This window comes from Camellia sinensis, chromosome 9 (assembly GCF_055761805.1).
Source record: "Camellia sinensis isolate YWXY chromosome 9, ASM5576180v1, whole genome shotgun sequence".
Lineage (NCBI taxonomy): Eukaryota > Viridiplantae > Streptophyta > Magnoliopsida > Ericales > Theaceae > Camellia > Camellia sinensis.
The window spans coordinates 83,134,021-83,153,862 of record NC_138969.1 but is presented as its reverse complement, the minus strand read 5'-3'; the positions used below and the strand labels follow the sequence as shown (position 1 = coordinate 83,153,862).

The window sequence follows — 19,842 nt, the reverse complement described above, 5'->3', positions numbered from 1 at the left end:
ATGGTTTAGTCTCTTCATCTAACTGGCAACAAAACCTATCCAGTATGAGATGTATCTCTACAAGACCATAATCTCCTGACAAAGGCACCCTCAATGTTGTTTTTTGAGTCTTGTTTGCGCCTTCTAACAATCTAATTCACATTAGGCCTTGGATCATCATGGTTCCATATTCTGTAAAAGAATACAAACAGTCAAATTGACAACAATAGATTGAAAACAAAAAAATTACTCAACAATAAATTGACTCAATGGAAAGTCATTGAGTCTACGTGTATTTTTGTGTGTCTCCATGTTGGGAAACTTGAGGGATGATTCATAGTCGAAACACTATCACAGAAAACAGAAACAATGGAAGATTGAGAGCAGAGATTAAAAAAGAGAAAGGAAAAAAGAAAAGAAAAAAGAAGCAGCTTGAGCCAATCAATGGTTTGTGTCTACTTTGAGGATGTCATGTGAAGTGCCACTAGAGATGCATATGCACCATCAGTGATCTTCATGAGCACATCATGTGTTCCTTTCTCTGCTATCACCCCATTCTTCACAACGGCTATTACATCAGCACCTCTAATGGTGGTGAGCCGGTGAGCGACAACAATGGTAGTTCTATTCACCATCACTCTGTCCAATGCATCTTGCACCACACGCTCTGACTCTGCATCTAACGCACTCGTTGCTTCGTCAAGTAAGAGGATCTTAGGGTCTTTCACTATTGCCCTTGCAATGGCTATCCGTTGCTTCTGACCGCCCGATAATTGAACCCCTCTCTCCCCAACATTGGTGTCATAGCCATGTGGCAATGCCGATATGAAGTTGTGTGCATTCGCTGCTTTCGTGGCTGCAATGATCTCTTCTTCTGCAGCCTCTCCTTTCTTCCCATAAGCTATGTTAGTCCGGATCGTTTCATTGAAAAGTACTGGTTCTTGACTTACCAACCCCATTTGTTGCCTTAACCAGCTCAGCTTGAGCTTTTGGATCTCCACTCCATCTAGAAATATATGGCCGGACTCGGGATCATAGAACCTCTCAATTAGGCTTATTACGGTGGACTTTCCGCTACCACTTTCCCCAACAAGAGCAACAGTCTGTGATAAAATTTTTAGCTTAGCAAAATTGAGCAAAAATTATTGAAGAACAAAGAGGCTGTGCTTGTGCCTGGTTATTACCTTTCCAGAAGGAATGGTTAAGCATAAATCTCTGAAAATTTGAACATCGGGTCGTGTTGGGTATTTGAAGCTGACATGTTTGAACTCAATATCTCCATTTATGGTTGCTAGGGTTGTGCCTTCATTGCTGCTTGAATCAATCTTGGGCTTGCTGTCAATAATTTCAAAGATAGAAGCAGCAGAGTCCTTAGCTTTGTTGGTGTCTGTGGCTAAAGCAGTGGTTTGGGAAATACCCATTGCTGAAATTGTCAAAGCAAAGAAAACCTGCAAAACCATTTGTTTGGAAGTGGAAAAAATGTGTAATTAGAAAGTGAAGGTTTAAAAAAAAAAAAAAAAAAAAAACACTACGAATTTATTTATACCTTGAAAACTTCCCCAAAAGTAGCTTTCCCATGTTGCACTAGAACAGCTCCAATGTAGAAACAGAAGGCATATGTGCAGTAGAGTGCAAAAAGACTAGATCCAAAGCCAATACCACTCACAAGTCCAATCCTAACTCCATGTTTCGTGGGGGCCTCACATTTGTTTTTATACATTTCTATGACTTTCTTTTCAGCACAAAATGATGCAACTGTTCTAATGCTGCCCACGGCATCGTTTGCAACTTGGCTCGCATCTTCATACATCACCTACAGACATTTACAAAAATCTAACTTGATTAGTATGTGATAAAGATTAATCCCCTCAAAATCCACCCCTTCTCATTTAAATGTCTGCTATACACTTATGCTTAGGGCTAAAAATGAGTCAAGTCAAGTAGTTAGTTCTTTAAGGTTGACTTGAAAACTTAACAAGTTTCAAATTGTGTTCAAGTTTAGCTTATTTACCTTTCGAGCCAATCTCAAACGAGCCTTACTCGAGTTGAGCTCAAATAGCTTGATTTTCATATAATGTATATAACCTTCTCAAATAGAATTTGAGATAAATGTGCTCAAACTTAGCTTGTTACATAACAAGCCAATTTCAAATGTTGAGTTTGAGTAGTTTGGTTTGTTTTACTGTCCTAACTGTGCTAAAATGGCTCTGGCCATAACTTAGGATAATGGACTGACCTTGGCATCTTCACTGAACCCTTTTAAGAATTTAAATTGAAAGAATCCTTGCAATCCCACCAAGGGCAACACAGATAGAATTATGAGTGCCAACATCCAATTAGCTGTGAATGATATGACAAGCCCTGCTATAATTGTTGTTATGTTCTGTACAATTTGCGCCAATGAATCACCCACAAGACTCCTCACTGTTGAAGCATCAGTAGACAACCTTGCTCCAACTGCACCACTGAAATGAATTCAAAACTTTCAGTTGAAAAGGCCTTTTGAAATAGAGAGCATTTGATCAATCAAAAGTACAAATTACTAAAACACACCTTGAATTTTTAGGGTTATCAAACCAACTGATTTCTTGATGGACAGTCTTCTCAAACGTCAAGGCGCGAATTCGCATTATCAACTTACCACCTGCAATTCCAAAGAAGTAATTCTGCACTGGTGCGACAAACAGAATAACAACACCGAGTCCCACAAACATAAGTGCCCAAAACCTTGAGTCCTTTCTTAGCTCATCGTGTGGTTCATAGAAAATTTTAATAGCTGTTGAAAGTAGGAATCCAAATATAGGGAAGGTCACACCATTAATGCCTGCAGCAATGGATCCAAGCAGCAAAACCGGCAACTCTGGTTTGTTTAGGTACATTAGGCGTTTAATGGACACTTGGCGGCGTTTCTTATCATCTGTCTCACTTCTTTTACTACTCTCCTCTCCTTCTATATCTGTTTGGATTCCAATAGGGCCGTGTAGTCCAAAGCTAATTCTGAAAGAGTGTCGGCTACCTGATGAACCTCTGCTTATGGATCTTCTCATGGATAATATCTGTCTTGCAGACCTGCCCATTGTTATGTCTACATCCTGAATTGTATCGAGATTATCAATGTCACTCCTTCGCGGATCTTCAACTTTGTTAGTCCCTTCTTGTAAGCGAATGAGCTGTGAGTAAGCCCCTTCTGGATCCTTGATCAACTCACCATGAGTTCCTGGCAATTGGCATTGAATTTTGAAGTTGGTTTTGACTTAATAAATTTATAAAAAACTGAACTTTCAAGTTGAAGGAGTGATGATATGGTTTATACCTCGTTCCACGATTTTCCCCTCCTGCACCACTGCTATAAGGTCAGCATTTCTGATTGTTGTCAGACGGTGTGCAACTACCACAGTAGTCCTGTTTGACATAATGTTTGTCAGCGCATCTTGTACAACACGTTCTGACTCGGCGTCTAGAGCGCTTGTTGCTTCATCAAGGAGAAGAATTTTCGGGTTCTTTAGAATTGCTCTTGCAATTGCTATTCTTTGCTTTTGTCCACCAGATAGTTGGGTTCCATGCTCTCCTACCATAGTGTCAAGCCCCTATAAACAAATTTTTACTAGTGCTAATTAGATCAGTCATTACAAGTGAAAGAATTACTACAAAAAAGGGAGAGGGGAGGGGGAAGATTTGCCTTTGGAAGCTTGTCGATGAACTTGGCTGCGTTAGCAAGCTCTATTGCTGTTCTAATCTCTTCATTGGTAGCATTTTCCTTTCCATATGCTATATTCTCTCCTATTGTAGTGCCAAACAAAATAGGCTCTTGACTAACAAGACCCATTTTCTCTCTTATCCATTTGAGTTGAAACTTCTTCAAATTGATACCATCTATGAGCACTTCACCGGCTTCAGGGTCATAGAATCTCTGCAATAGGCTGATAACTGTTGATTTCCCGCTTCCACTTTGCCCAACTAAGGCTGTGGTTGTGCCACTTGGAACCTGTAAAGAGAATCCAGAGAATATCTGAACGTCGGGCCTGGCTGGGTATCTGAAGTGCACGTCTTTCAGTTCAATTTCGCCCTTTATATCTTCCATTACAATCCCACTTGTGTCATACGCATCAATCTGTGGTTTTCGCTTGATTGTCTCAAACATCTTGTATGCTGCTGCTTGCCCTGCAGCAAATGAATTCAAACACGGGGATGTCTGGCCCAATGACCTATATGAAGCGAAACCCAACTCAGATCAATCAGTCAAAACAGAATTAGGGACACAATTGCAGAATTAAGAGGGTATGTATTAGCACATTGTTTTTCTGTGGCTAGAAATTTTTATGCTTACATTCCACCAGTCATGATGGCCATGATGACATTAATGACTACTCCGCCATTGTATCCTTTGTCGATGATCAGTTTTGATCCATACCATATGGCAAGTCCATAACTACTGAAAATGATTACTAACATTGTACCGAGTCCTATCCCAGAAGCCAACCCTTGTTGAGTAGTAGCGGCATAGGCAATCTGCAGTTTGCTGTTGTACTTATTTATCGCTAGCTTCTCTCCGGTGAAGGATGCCACCTGTCATAAAGAGGGTCGCAAAATTCAGGACTTCAGAAAATTCAGGACAACAATTTATTACTACAAGTTTTGTGGTGCCTCACTGTTCTAATGCCTCCGACCGTTTGTTCAACAACATTTCCAGCCTCTGCATAAGCAACTTGTCCACGGCTAGACATTCTTGTCATGATTATGGCCATGCCTCCACCGGCAATGACTAGAGCGGGAATGCACGTAAGCAAGACTAATGAGAGAAGCCATCCTCTAGCAAAGGCAATGGCAAATCCTCCGATAAATGTTGACATCAGTTGTATGAACTTTCCTACCTGTCATAGCATTGCAAGTAATGAAATCATTATAGAAACTGACTTAGGTGCATTAATTGATTGTACTTAGCAGCAAGTTTTGAAGAATGGAGTCTTAAGTAACCTTTTCACCCATAGCATCTTGGATGAGAATTGTATCGCCAGACATTCTACCAATGACCTCTCCAGTGGTAGTTTCAGTGTCGAAGAATGCAATGTCCTGTCTTAATATTGTTTTCAAGTACAATCGCCTTATGTGCTCTGCCTGCCTTTCCCCGGTAACTATCCAACAAGTCACCTCTGTAATGGATTTACATGTAAATTAGTGTAAACGTTCAATTTTCACAAGATTTAAAGCAATAGAGAACTCCAGATATTGTATCTTATTACTTGTCATATGAGGATCCATGCTCAAATCTTCAATGCACTAAAAGCAGTTTTGAGTCATCAGATGTTAGTTTTACAAGACAACTCCACAGAATGCAATGGACAAGACTCAGCTACTATGCAACACATAAATCTATTTTCCAGCAAGACTTCAAGTTAACACGAACTTTAGACTAAATCGATATTATGAATATACGAACAATTAGTTAACTGTTGACTGGTCTGCCATTTTGCTGCTAAGGAATAATGGGAGATTATATCTTATAGAATTCAATTCTTGTTCTAAATCTACCATCAATATGAACTCGAAGATTTCTTTGCAGCTCCCAAATTTTTTTCATAGTGATTCCCTTCCGTATCTCATTTTATAGGGAGTATTTTACTTTATTATATTCTATCCATATTCCAATTTTATTCATTTAATATTAGGGGTGCAACTTAGGTTGGTTCAGTTAGGTTGGGGGTTTGCCCAAGCCCAGCCCGAATTGTATTTGGCAGTGCCCAAGCCCGACCATTAACCCGAGCTTGGCTGCCCAAGCCTGGACCAAGCTTTATAATTTGAACTCAGGTTAGCCCGAATTGCCCGAAATTCACAAGGCAACAAACATCCACTTTACATGATAAGGCATGGTTTTAATCTTGGCTTAGTGCTCTGCTAAACTAGTTTCGCACACCTAGCTCCACTCAAATCACTCAACTCCACTCGCTAGCCTACCTCATTGCCTCGCCTAACCATTGCAAACTATGATTAGAAGGGCGCCATGTTGCCATGCCAATCTAGGTCAAGAGTAGGGTCTATGAACCCCCTCAGCTTGGTGCCTCAATCATGGGATGCTCGAGGAATCTATGACCCTGTGCAGGATCAGTAGGTCCTTGTGGAATGGGGACTAAAGTTGGGGATCACTTTAATATTAAGGACAGCTATTTAATTTAATTTATACATATATTATATAATTTATATAATATATTAAATGCAATTCAAGTTCGGGTTGCTCGGATTAGTCACTGATTCTGTCCAGGCCCGGTCCGAATTACAATTCAGGCATCAAAAATTTGCCTAGGCCCGTCCAGATTACAAGATATTCTTGCCCAAGCGCTAAAAAAACTCGAGCTGGGCACGGGTTGCTCGGGTTGAACCTACCTGAGTTGCACCCCTATTTAATATTCTTTGTATCCCCCATATAAAAAACAAAATATCTTTAGTATTGTTTACGTGCCGTTTTTACTTGTCTTTTTATATTGTTGAACAGTTAACATGTAGCTTATGAATTGTAGAAATAAATTTATTATTTATTATATATATATATATATTAATGAATTGTGGATTCAAATGAGAATAATATATGACTCTTCCATTAACATTTTACTTAGATCTAAAACACCTTTGAGCTTTCACACTGCTAGTGTTAACACAGTTGCTATACTATAAAGTAGTAGGAGAGTGCTTTTTTTATCTGATGTGCTAAAAAAGTAGTAGGAAAGTGCTTTTTTCATTTGATGTGCTAAAACAGTAGTAGGAAAGTGCTTTTTTTATCTGATGTGCTAATGTTGTTAACACAACTGCTAACATTTGTGAATCCATGTGATTAAAATATTGACTTTTCAACAAGAAAATAACCCAAAAACCAATTTAAATTATTTTATTCACTCCCTATATACACATTTATATATTCTTACCTCTACATTAATCTATCACTACTTTAACACATTTTAACATTTTTATTATAATATTTATATATTCACTGAATTAACAAATCTTTAACGTACAAAATTAAGTAATATTTTTTGTCACTCTATAGCACATTGAAAATTATTTTTATCACATCTATTGATAATTCTCAAATAGTCATGTTTCTCTTGGGTTTCGGTGAGACATTATTATTTAGTCTTTTTAAAACATCACATTAATTGTGTGATCACCCAACTTTAAGTTATGTGTTTACATACTCGAAGTATAAGAATTATATTACAGAAGTCAAGCAACAGTATTGGTCAAACCCACATCTACATGGTGTTATGGATTTGGCCAACTCTTTATCCTCCTGATTTTGTGGCAATCTGTGTACTCAAAGTTTAAATTTTTTTTTTTTTTTTTTAATCAAAACATTACAAGAGAAGGGAGAGAGAGAGATAGGTTGGGGGCACCCATCCACAAACTGTCACATTTGCCAAGACTCAAGAATAAACACACATACAAATTTGGTTTTAATTTTTAAGATTTATTTTTTGAAAAATTAATTTTTTTTTATTTTTTATATATCTTTTTATTTTAATTGATTTTTTTTAATATTCTAAATAATTTTTTTTTTAATTTTTAGATACATCTAATATAAATATACTTAAAAAGTATAATATTTGTGAAGGTCTTTAGAAAATTCACTAAATATAAAAATTACAAATATGTATATATATATAAGAATTCAGTACATTTTTTGTAATTTTGTATATTTATTGATTTTTTTAACAAATATTTTACTTTTTAGATATATCTAAGTAAGATGTATCTAAAAAAATATAAAAAAATTACGTAAAATCTTAAAAATATTTATTAAAAACAAAAAAAAAGGAAAAATAAAAAAATTAAATTTAAAAAAAATTAAATTTAAAAAATTAAAACCAAACATACTGAATGTTATCCAAAAGACCATTAAAAGCACAACAAATCCCAACAAAAAAAAATCCCCCCGTGCAGCGCAGACACTTCCAAAACCTATATACATGACTCAAAAATTATCCCATATCGCATAATACTGGATCATAATTGATTCAATACATTTCTTTTTGTACCTACAATGGGTGCTATATTGAATTTGAATGTGATTTCGGATTTATTTATATTGATTTTGATTGACTACTATAGAGTTGCATGGGTTTCACATGAATCAAACATAAACAGACAATTTAGATTTATTTAAGAAATGACCATGTGATTGTCATAGATGAAAGCGAATAATTGTTTTATTAGACTATGTTAAGCAATCAAAATTATATTCTTAATTAATCATAGAATTGTAGTGCTATCAATAAATCGTAAAACTCATTAACTAAACATAATATCAGATACAAAATGTATTGATGAACATGATTTTCTAAAAATAAGCCTTACTGACAAGTCTTGTATAATTATGGCTTTTTTGGGTGTTCAATTTTGTATTTAGTGTTTGTATTTTGAGACCTACTAGAGTGTAATGGCCATTGTACCAACAATGAGAGATAACATAGACAATAAAATATTTTTATGTATGCTTGGTCAAAAGAAAATGTTCAACAAAGATTAAAGCAGTCATAAAGTAAGCTATTAAAACAAAGGAAAATGTTTGAGAGCCACAATTTTTGTGGCCACAATGGCTCAAAACTGCCAAAACGACGTCGTTTTGGCATGTTTTACACCCAAAACGACGTCGTTTTGACAGTTTTGAGCCATTGTGGCCACAAAAATTGTGACCCTCTAGTATTGTTGTAAAACAAAAGAGATGGCAATAAATCTAGGTAGAAATGATGATAGCAGCACTTACGTAGGAATGAAGCAATACCCGAAGCGATGGCCAAGTACAAAAACCTCAGGGATACCTGAATTCACATCCATATAATGCTATTAAAGTTATTGCAACTAAAATTAATGGGAAATGATTTGTCATCAAATTTATTTATAAAAGTCTTACAAAAATGATGTTGTAGTGATATTTTAAAAATTGTAAGTGATTTTAATAGATTTTTTGGTTTGAAATGAATAGATACATATCTATCCCTTTATTTTGTATGAATTTTCTATACGATTTTTCTATTTGTATTATGACTCAAAATTAATTAGGAGGTTTTAAGTTTTAACTCTATTTGAAAAGCTAGATTTACAGATACTGAAAGTAAATTGTTAGAAAATAAACTCAATGAAGGTGTTTCAAGATAGACACAGAACAAAGTATAAAATGACAAAGATAACAGAGATGACAAGATTTGAACTAATGACCTTTGTTACAATATTAAGTTATCAATCATTCTGACAATCTTCAAATTTGCCTTGGTCCATGTAACTTTTCTCAAGAGATATATATATATATATATGTTAAAAATAGAAGAAAAAGTTAAGGTAGAGTAGCTCTCCCCTTAACTCATCAAATGAATGCAGGATTCAAAATTATATTTTTGGAACAAAAATCAAAGTGCCCCGCTATAGATTTTTGTACATTCCTCAACTAGTCAATTTTATGAGAAAATATACACTATTTGTATTAACGAATATTTTGGTGGTATCATTAACAAGATTTTTACTACTAAGCTATAATTTTTTTTTTTTTTTTTTTTTTTTAAGAATTAATTGAACTAACTCAATTAGTCACTATTATACACTTTTAATTGAGAAGTCACGAATTATTCAGAAGTTATTTGTCTCTCATTATGAGACTCTTTGTATTGGTGTAGTGATGGTTGATGTTCAGTTTGCGGATATATATTATTAGATTTTTTAACATAATTAATTATTTTTTTTATCGGCTAAAATCAAAGTGCTTGCCCAAGTAGAGTTAAATTCATGATCTTTCTCCTATGGACTAAGCCCTTAAGAAAGTTATGGTGACTAATTAGATTAGGTCTAGTTGGTTCATAATTAATTGTTCAGTTTGTTGTAATTTGTTTAATATTTATCAAAAAAAAAAAAAAAAAAACTTCTAGAAAAAGAATATGATAAAGTGAATTCATGGCATGTTTCAAGGTCCTCCAGTGGGTTCAAGTTTGAGCTAGGATGATGAACAATGCTATGCTAAAAGTAATGCTTGACCAAATAGTATAGCAAGTGTGGTAGCACGCATGACATTCCAAATGCCCATTGTCGTGTCGGCCACCAAAATATAGGTGGAATAACCTCTTTCCCACATTAAAAAAAAAAAAAAAAATGTTAAAAATCTCAAAAAAATATAGTGTGGATTAATTTTTTTGGGAGATATCTAGCATGTGAGATATTTACTAAAAATTTTAAAATTTTTAGTATCTCTAGTATTTAAAAAAAAAAAAAAATACATTCTTTTCTCACAAAGAAAGAGACTCCTCTACCAAAGCTTACAAACAAAGAGAAACGCCCATTATTAGTAGCCTTGCGCCTTCACACATATTTCCAATTTTTGATTCAACAACTAACACAAAAAACAAATTCTGAGACGCAACTTTCTTTAAAAAAATAAAAATAAATAAATAAACAAAATCAAATCAACTTTAGGTTATGCCTAAAATTAATTTTCAAATTTCAAATTGTTTTCTACTTATTTACTAAACTCAAATTGTTCCATAAAATCACTACAAATTGTGTTTTCAAAATACTCAAAACACGAATTTAAAGAGCTTTATAGTTAAATTAATTGATGTAGGTGTTAGTTTTTACAAAAATAACATGGGTTTAGAAAATAAGTTCAAAATTATTTGAGTTTGAAAAAATATGTTTAAAAAAAGGCTTAGGTTTGGTTAAAAAATAAAAAATAAAAAATCATGTAATATTCAATGATTTAAGCATCTGTGAAACCTAAACAACAGTAGCTGTATGTCACCATTCAATTAAATGATCAAAATTTACTAAAAATTAGTATTTAGTTTCGTTTTGAATTAGGAAAAAGATAAGTCCATTCACTTTACGTAATTCTTCAAATTAACTTGAGATCAAAGATTTTCTTTTTTCTGGGTATCTCTCATCTCATCATTATTTGGTGAATGAAATCTTTAAAGGCAAGTATTGAAATTATTATCATGATTGGAAATAAAACGTACAACAATGATTCATCCCACTAAAAACACCACCACTAATAGTACTAATGCATTAAAAAAGTAAAAAAAAAAAAAAAAATACAACTCCAAGACCAAAATATCACATCATTAATGGCGGGATCCACTGCCACCTAATTAGTGGGAACACTAATTAGTGCTCCCAAGCATTTTTCTAAAACGTAATGACTAGGTCAATCAATGTCTCTCTCTCTCTCTCTCTCTCACACACACAAGAAAATAAATAAATAAATAAATAAAAGAAAGAAAAAGAAAATCAAGAACAAGAAAATTAAAAAAACAAAAAAGAAAAAAAGAGTACCTTTGAAACTTCATGGACAACATGTGAAGGATCTGAGCTACTGAAAGAGTTGATGAGTGTGCCGAAAATCAAGGTCATGACAGGCTGAGCCATCCCATTCGCTATAGCAGAGACCGTGCCGACGATCATCAAAGCAATATCGAACCTGTCTGCAAACGAAAATAGCCTGTAAAATGCAACCCTTTGATCTCCCAGCTTCCCGGTTTCGCCTCCTTCTCCATTCACTGTCCCCCTCTCTTCTTCCTTCATTCTTCTTCTCCAAGATTAAATATATGTATATAAATGTGTGTTTGTGTCAATTCTGAATTATGTGGGAAAAAAAAAAAAAAAACACTGTTAAACTAGGAATGAGGAGGGGGGATATGAATGAGATCTTCAAGAGATGGGTGCGTGTGTATGCATATATGTGTGAGTATGGAGAAGCCACATATATAGGGTGGGATTAGGGTACATGACAGGCTTGCTTTAGAGGTTGTTACGTGAATCTAATTTCAGTTTGTAATTCATCTTCTAGAAGCCTTTTACTTTAATCCAACGCTACAACCTATATATACACACACACACACACACTTTCTCCTCCCCAAATAGTGATATGATTAAAGCCTTCACTCCCGTTGGGCATGCCACTTATGGGATATGAATGAGATCATTAACGCAACCTGGCAGTGACCATGGCAATTTGAGTACATTAGCTTATTTTTAGATAGGGCAAATTAGGACGGTAATCGTTATAGTTTATCTCTTGTGTTATTTTAGTTCCTGTACTTTCAATTAATTTGATTTTGACCATGAATTTACTATTTTGTTTTATTTGGTCCAATTGATTACAATTTTTAATATATTTTTTTTATAGAGAAACGCACATAAGTGTCACGTGCCATAGTTTTAAGGATAATATTATAAACTTACTTAATTCAGTTAGTTAACCTCAACCAATTTAGTGATGATTTTTTTAAAAGACACTAATGATATTATTAATCGGACCAAATTAAAATAAAATCTAAATTTGAGAGTCAAAGTTGAGCCAATTTAAAGTGTAAGAACTAAAATAACACATGGAGTAAAATACAGGAATCACTGGTTCACGAGTATAATTTGCTCTTTTAGATAAAACTATCCCTAGTGTTATTTTATTTCTTAACTACCTATTACCACTATTCTTGCCTTTGACCACCACTAACCGCCGATGCTGGTGATAACATTTTGGCAACTCTTTGGCATACTGAAATTTCTTTGACTCAGTGAAAATTTATTGTGTTAAGTCAGTGAAATTTCACTACAAAATTCACAAGAGAAATTTCTCTTTTAAATGAAATAAAATTTTTAATTAGGAGAAAAAATATATCATAAAAAAAGTACTGAAAAACAAAATTTAATGAAATCAATAGCACAATACCAATTTCTAATATGAAAAATATCTTAGTTTAAAGAAAATTTCAATCCAAATAACAACGTTTAATCTATGTTAACACAGATAATTTTTTCTATATTTCAACATAGAGACAAAGAAAAATATAATGATAGAGAAAATTATATATTTCAACACAGAGAAAAACACATAGACAGAGAAGTTTCGTATTTCAACATAGAGGGATAGAGAAAATCACTGGAAAAGAGAGAGAGAGAGAGAGAGAGAGAGAGAGAGAGAAGATAAGAGAAAAGAGATTTAAAACTCTTACATCAGATTTGTGTACAGATCGGGGATAATGAAATAAATCGACCGAGAGAAAGAAAAACATGTTAGACCTATATATAGATTGAAGAGAAGGTGGTAAACGACAGTAGTTGGGCAACGATGGTAGATGAAAAAACGTTGGTTGATGTGGTTGCGAGAGAGAGAGAGAGAGAGAGAGAGAGAGAGAACGAATCCCGGTAAATGAACATCGGTAGATGTAGTGACAACGTCAGATATATGGTAGAAGTGGTACTAGAGAGAGAGAGAGACAACTCATGAAAAATTAGGGTTTCTAAAATTAAAAGGACATATTGGTCTATGTCTGTCAAAGTTTGTCCTTATCATTTTAAATTTTAGGGACCTTAACTATCAAATTAATTTTTGTTATCCGTAAACTCTTTTACAAACATAGCGGAGGATCTCTCTCTAATTTTTCCAAAAAATTATCATATAGGATGGTCACACTTATAGGATTTTCACTCTCATTTTAGTATTTGTGAAAACTTATTCACCATATTTGGTTAGTTTCAAACTTTGTAAGTTCCAAAAAAAAAAAATAATAATAATAATAAATAAACAAATAAATAAACTGTGTTTTTTTCCCTTTCAAAAAAATTTAAAAAAAATCTTTTGTAGAAAAATTATTTTTTCTGAAATTTTTAAATAATCCTTTTACATTTATTTTTGTCAAAATAATTTATAGTTTTTGAACAAAAAAAACATAAAATGAATTTTGGAAACAAAATCAAACAAATTGGCTATCAGTGTTAACTATATTGAACCAAACAAAATTTATAAATATTAAACTGAGCGATTATAAATGTTAAAACTACAGAGGTTGAAAGGCTAATACTATACAAACAAAATTTTTATGTAAAAAATTTATACAAAATAATATGACTTTATTTGATCCTCTTATTTTATATTTTGAATTTGTAGAGAAAAAAGAAAACAAAAAATCTTTAGAAAAATAAAAATAAAAATATTATAACCACTTCCCTAAGGAAATTGATTAACAATAAACATAAAATAATTGTATATTATTTACAACACAAACTTTTATAAAAACGTACCAAAAAATATTAAAATAAAAACTTTATTACCGACTCATGACAAAATTTTAAAATAATAATAATAAAAAGTAGAAGATTCACACATAAACAATGTTTGAAGTAATAAGATTACAATAAAAGTTAGCACTGGATTTTGTGGACATGCTGAATGCTAATGACAAAAGACATCTTAGAGACAATTTGTAGATTTATGTCTCACATTAACTTTTGCAATTATTAAAAGATGGTCATTCTCATGTCAAAAACAAAACAAAACAAATTTAATCTATAATTCATAACAGAAAGTTCTAAATTAATCATCATTCGATTCACAGTTAATTATTATTTAACACTTTTTTGCTTTGACAATTACAGTAAAGCATCCTCATAACCGTAACGAATATAATTACCAAATTTGATGAAACCACTAACAATTCAAACCACACAGGTTTTGGAAAAACAAAAAGGAAAAAAAAAAAAAAAGTAATTGGAAATTTCTTTTTCAGCAAGGTTAAAGGCCTATATTTTTAGACTTACAATTTCACCCATAATAATGTGACAAAAAAGTTGTACCTTGTATCATTGGGTGTGTAATTAATCAAAAATTGACACATATTATACCACATCATTATGGGTACAATTGTGGAAACTTTTAGGGTTCTCAAATATATATATATATATATATATATTTTGGGCAAACAACATAATAATATTAGTGGGTTAGTAAGTTAGATTACAATAAACCAGACATTTGGCCTAGTGATTGTGTAATACCGTTTGTGGTGTGAAGTTGACCAACTGTCTTGTCCCAACTTTTGGTTATGATGGTGTAGGACATATTTTTAGGGTTGTCCACGGGGTTGAGAATGTTGGCCGAGGTGCCACGTGAATGGATCAGACTGTTGAGATATGAAACGATCATATCGGAATCTGAGATATTTAGATAAAGGACATGAGTCCTAGATGGTTTTAAGCTCTCTATTTGGATAGAGATGGGCTCTAAGAGGATTTCATTCTAATCTGAATAAAAGGAGTACAAGATAGATATTATTCTTGTAAAGGATAGTCTTGTGAAGTGAGACTCCTAAGAGATGAGGGCATTGTTGACTATAAAAGTAAGGCACCCCATTGGTCTAAGGTACGTTTTATTTTGTGAGTACTGTGATTGAGTTGTTATCTTTGAAAAATAAGTTGACTGACTTGATCGTCGGAGTGCTCCTGGATGGATGAGTCATCGGTGTTTGTTGTCTTCTTGTGTGCAGGTGTTGGGCTTCTCTATTCTTCTGTGTGCTCTACGATTAAGTTCCTAGGATCTTGGCGAGGAGATTCGATTTGGTTGTGAGGTCAAAAATCAACACCCATAATTTGACACCGTCCGTGGGAACTTAGTAAGAATAGATGGCCAACATCGAGTAGGGAGTACGAGACAGAGACGATATGCACAGTGAAGAAGATGAACAAGTTAGTCTTGTTGGAGGAGAAGAGAATGATTGCAAGGAACTAAAAGAGGAGAACCTAGAAACGAACAATGCCACCAAGGGCTACAATCCTAGGGCGGAGAATGGCCCGAGGAGGGGCAACGAGGGGAGGCAGGACCAGGCCCCAAAAGAGTATGACAACGAGAGTGATTTCCAAACCTAGAAAGACCGATGTATATGACAAGATAGTGAAGTGAAAGAATTGCCAGCCAAGGTGACGGACTTACAAACCATGATAAATTTCATGACGTAGAGCTAGATAATGCACCCTACATTTGGTGTTGCCGACGACATCGTTGGTTACTGTTAATACAGGCGCCCAACAAGAAGGACAGACTACAGCACAACACAAAGAGAGAAAGACCATGAACTCACCATGACGATCTTAACACATTGGGAGAGTGGAGCCTTAGAGAGAGGAAGTGTCATAGATTAGAGGATCGTGTCAGGTGAATGGGCAGGAGCATTGTGTGGAAAAAAAAAGTTGGATCTCAATAGGTCTAAGAGAACAAATCCTAGCACAAGGAGTAGCACGCTAAAGAGATTGAAGTTGATCAACAATAGAGCAGCAGGGCAATTGACGGAAGACTTGCACAACTACCTCTAAAGAAAGAAAAATAAAAACGCGGTCACGTCTGCCACCCAACCAAAGTCACTGTTTTCTGTGGAGTTAGCCGCTTTCTAAGCATTGAAAAGGTTCACAATGCCGAGGTTTCATACATATGATGGTAAGTCTGATCCCGATATTCATATTGGCTCCTATCTTAATGCTATGTCTTTGTAGAACGAAAACAACCTACTGTTATGTAAAGTGTTCCCATCGACTTTGGGGGACATATCATCGGATTGGTTCCTAAAATTGCCTAAGGATTTAGTCAAAAATTAGGACGGCTTGCTCGAGATGTTTATGGTCCGGTTTGTTACCAATAGCATACAACCATTGAGGGTTGATTCATTATTGGCTTTGAAGATAGACGATGGTAAAAGCTTGAGGGCCTACGCGAATAGATATTATGAGATTTACAACCGGATTCCAGGGAGCTTGCCATTGTTTCATTTAAGAACGACTTGTAAGACGATTGCCTACTTCAGCAATCCTTGGTGAAGACCCTCCCAAAATCAATTTGGGGGGGAGGGTTTGATAGCAAGGATCGAGAAGCATGCAAGGCAACGAGGAAGTACATCTAAACCGGAGAAGAGGAATAACTCACCTAAGCGAAACTGGAATGGAGCTGGTAATGATAATGGGGAGCCGAGATTGAAGGCAATGCAGTCTGTCAGCACCATCTTCAAGACCCCAATCTATAGGATCTTAGAGAGGATCAGGAACCAACTCTATAACAGAGCACCACAAAGGGTCCCAGGGGAGTCTATGGGAAGGTTCCATACCAAGTCATATGCATATCATGAAGATACTGGGCATATGACCCAAAGATATCGGGCTTTGAAGTAGAACTTAGAATATCTTGTTCGATAGGGACATCGAAGAGATCTAATGGATGAAGAGAAAATGAGAGAAGAACAAGCCAAGTTGGCCCAGGCACCACTAAGAACACCACCACCACCACCTGGTGTATCTCGGGTTGATGAACCTCAGGTCATTAACGTGATCCATTCCAACGTGAACGCTAACGAGAACGCCAACGAGATTAGAGGGGAGACCTAGAGAGTAAAGCACTTACAACACGTGTTTCTGGTGCAACAGAAAAGACCTCGGACTGAGGGATACTGATGATCAATGATCTCTCTTACTGATAAGGACTTGAAAATTGTCTAGTACCTGCATAATAATGCATTGGTGGTTACTCTCATGATCAAAGGATATAAGGTAAGGAGGATATTGATTGACCAAGGTAGTTCCTGTGATATTATTTATGTTGGGTGTTATAAGGAACTTGGCCTCAACAAAGATGATTTGGAGCCATCTGATAGCTCGATGGTTGGATTTAATGGAACAACTAGATGGCCACTAGGGTCCGTGAGTTTGAATGTGCAGGCAGGAACAAAGACGATGACGACAAAATTCATCGTCATAGACACCCTATCACCGTATAAGGTAATCCTTGGAAGACCATGATTACATGCGATGAAGGTTATCCCTTCAACCTTACACCAATTGTTATGATTCCTAACTAAGTTTAAGATAGAGGAAATCAGAGGAGATCAAGTTCAGGTACAAAATTGCTCCATGGTAACATTGAAGTACATCTGTAATATTTGAGATGAAAAGACTGGAGGTAGAAGAAGAAGACCAGGAGGTCTTGGAAGATGTTAGCAAAGACTTAACTGACAAGAGTTAAGAACCACTAAAGAAGATTTTTGTGACTGAAGGAGATGAAGAACGATTTTTTTTCTTCTCAGCTCCAGGTTAGCCGAGGAGAAAGAAAGAAAACTGAAAACTTTCCTTAGAGGGAACATAGAGGTGTTCACATGGATACGAGATGCTAGGGATCAACCTCGAGATCACTTGTTATAAACTAAATATGGATAGATCAGCAAAATTAGTGGTTTAGAGAGTAACAAGACCTACCATGATTCATGTGGAAACAATGGAAGAAGAGGTACAGAAGTTGCTGGAAGCGCAAGCTATCCAAGAAGTCTATTACCCAATATGATTGTCTAACATAGTGGTGGAAAAAAAGAAAAATAGAAAGTGGAGGGTCTGCATGGATTTCGTAAGCCTGAACAAGGCTTGTCCAAAAGACTGTTTCCCTCTCCCTAAGATAAACCAACATGCTAACGGCACCTTGAGGCATGGCATAATGAGTTTCCTAGATACATATTGAGGATACCACTAGATCATAATGTACAGACCATATGAAGAGAAGACTGCATTCATCACTTCTACGGGACTCCATTGTTACATAGTCATGCCCTTTGGATTGAAGAACGTAGGGGCAACGTCTCAGTGGTTAGTAACAAAGATGTTTAAGCATCTTATTGGCAAGGCGGTGGAAGTATACATTGACAATATGGTCACGAAGAGCAAGGAGTTGTCAGGCCATCTAGCTTACCTCAAGGAGGTGTTCAACATCTTGAAGGCATTTTGGCTTCGGCTGAATGCCTCTAAGTGTGCGTTCGGGGTAGGATCAGACAAATTCTTGGGGTATCTGGTGACAAGAAGGGGAATTGAGGTGAGTCTTGACCAGATCAAAGCCATTCTTGATTTGAAAAGTCCAAAAAAAGCAAAGGAAGTACAAATTCTGATCGACAAAGCGGTGACTTTGAATAGATACGTAAGCTGAAATTCTGATAAATGTAAGCCATTCTTCCAGCTACTAAACAAATCCATAGATTTTAGGTGGATGGAAGCTTGCGAGGTCGCCCTGGCTGACCTAAATAAGTACCTGACTTCACCACCCTTGTTCGTGACTCCAGTTTCAGGTGAAATGTTGTTCTTGTACTTCGCAGTATCAGACCACGTACTCAGTGCAGTGGTAGTCTAAAAAGATAAAGAAGATCAAAAGGTTGTCTATTATGTGAGCAAGACCTTGGCAAGTGCAAAACAAGTTATCTGCCATTAGAAAAGTTGACATTTTGTGACAACCACCTCCTTAATTAAGCAAATTAATTATATTCATCATATGCTTATTGTTAATTATGTGATTATGTGTTATGAAAAGTTATTGATTTGCCATGTGATTATTGAGATGGTGTTCTTGTTGACAGATAGGTTAGAGTGAAAATTAAACCTGTTTGATTCGTTGATTTTAACAAGTTAGAATTAAGAAATTGGATAGGAATTAGGGCCCAATTCACCTTAGTATAATTTAATCTAGTGCAAATATGTTGAGATTAATTATATTTGAGTCAAGTTGATTTTAATTAATTTATTTAGTCTAATTAATTTGAGTCTAATGCATTTTGCTCATCAAAAGACTATAGAAGATAGAGCTAGTGAATCTTGTTGGGTAGTCTTACACTATACACGTAGAGAGAGTGAGAGAGAGAGAGAGAGAGAGAGAGAGAGGGAGAAAAGACTTGGTGAAAGAGCTCAACAAGAGAAAGAAGATAAAAAGAAGAGAAAGTGAAAGGAAACTTGAAATCTTCAACAATTAACCAATTAAGGTAAGAAATTTCCACCAAATTTCATGAAATTGAAATGCTTTCCTTATAATCCCTTAGACTTTGCATTGTTTTAATTAAAGAGCATGAATAATTATGAGATTAGTGGTGTAAATTGATGTTAGGAATCATATGATCACATAAAGAAGGAATTGTGGAGATTAACTTGATTAGCAACATGCATGGCATATTTTCCATGAAACTCATGATCATTTAATTGTTTCCTTGCTTCTTGTTTGAGTTTCAACATTTGTGAGGAAAACTCCATGCATTTTAAAGACTTGGAGCT

The 19,842-nt window shown here is 35.1% G+C and overlaps 1 protein-coding gene across 4 annotated transcripts; it reads right to left on the bottom strand.

Annotated features, from left to right (window-relative positions):
* Positions 1–225: 225 nt before the first annotated feature.
* LOC114324097 (ABC transporter B family member 9) lies at positions 226–11,943 on the bottom strand. Of its 4 annotated transcripts, none has more exons than XM_082887189.1 (12): positions 11,284–11,943; positions 8,732–8,786; positions 4,954–5,129; positions 4,629–4,850; positions 4,307–4,545; positions 3,659–4,184; positions 3,293–3,566; positions 2,533–3,196; positions 2,216–2,444; positions 1,526–1,792; positions 1,164–1,427; positions 226–1,082 (listed from the first exon to the last, which is right to left on the bottom strand). In XM_082887189.1, the coding sequence occupies exons 1-12, from the start codon at positions 11,530–11,532 to the stop codon at positions 435–437; spliced, it is 3,813 nt and encodes a 1,270-aa protein (XP_082743315.1). In that variant the 5' UTR covers positions 11,533–11,943; the 3' UTR covers positions 226–434. The 4 variants fall into 4 exon arrangements, with proteins under 4 accessions (XP_082743315.1, XP_082743316.1, XP_082743317.1 ...); XM_082887190.1 differs by having other exon boundaries at positions 4,647–4,850; positions 11,284–11,847; XM_082887191.1 differs by having other exon boundaries at positions 530–1,059; positions 11,284–11,934.
* Between the last annotated feature and the right edge of the window lie 7,899 nt (positions 11,944–19,842).

What these genes read in the sequence shown, in the direction of transcription:
- LOC114324097 (XM_082887189.1), bottom strand. Translation starts at nt 11,532, where the DNA reads ATGAAGGAAGAAGAGAGGGGGACAGTGAATGGAGAAGGAGGCGAAACC. An exon ending in GGGTATTGCTTCATTCCTAC is followed by an intron (nt 5,130 to 8,731) that starts GTAAGTGCTGCT and finishes AATCCATTACAG; the next exon opens with AGGTGACTTGTTGGATAGTT. An exon ending in GGGGAAAATCGTGGAACGAG is followed by an intron (nt 3,197 to 3,292) that starts GTATAAACCATA and finishes GCCAATTGCCAG; the next exon opens with GAACTCATGGTGAGTTGATC.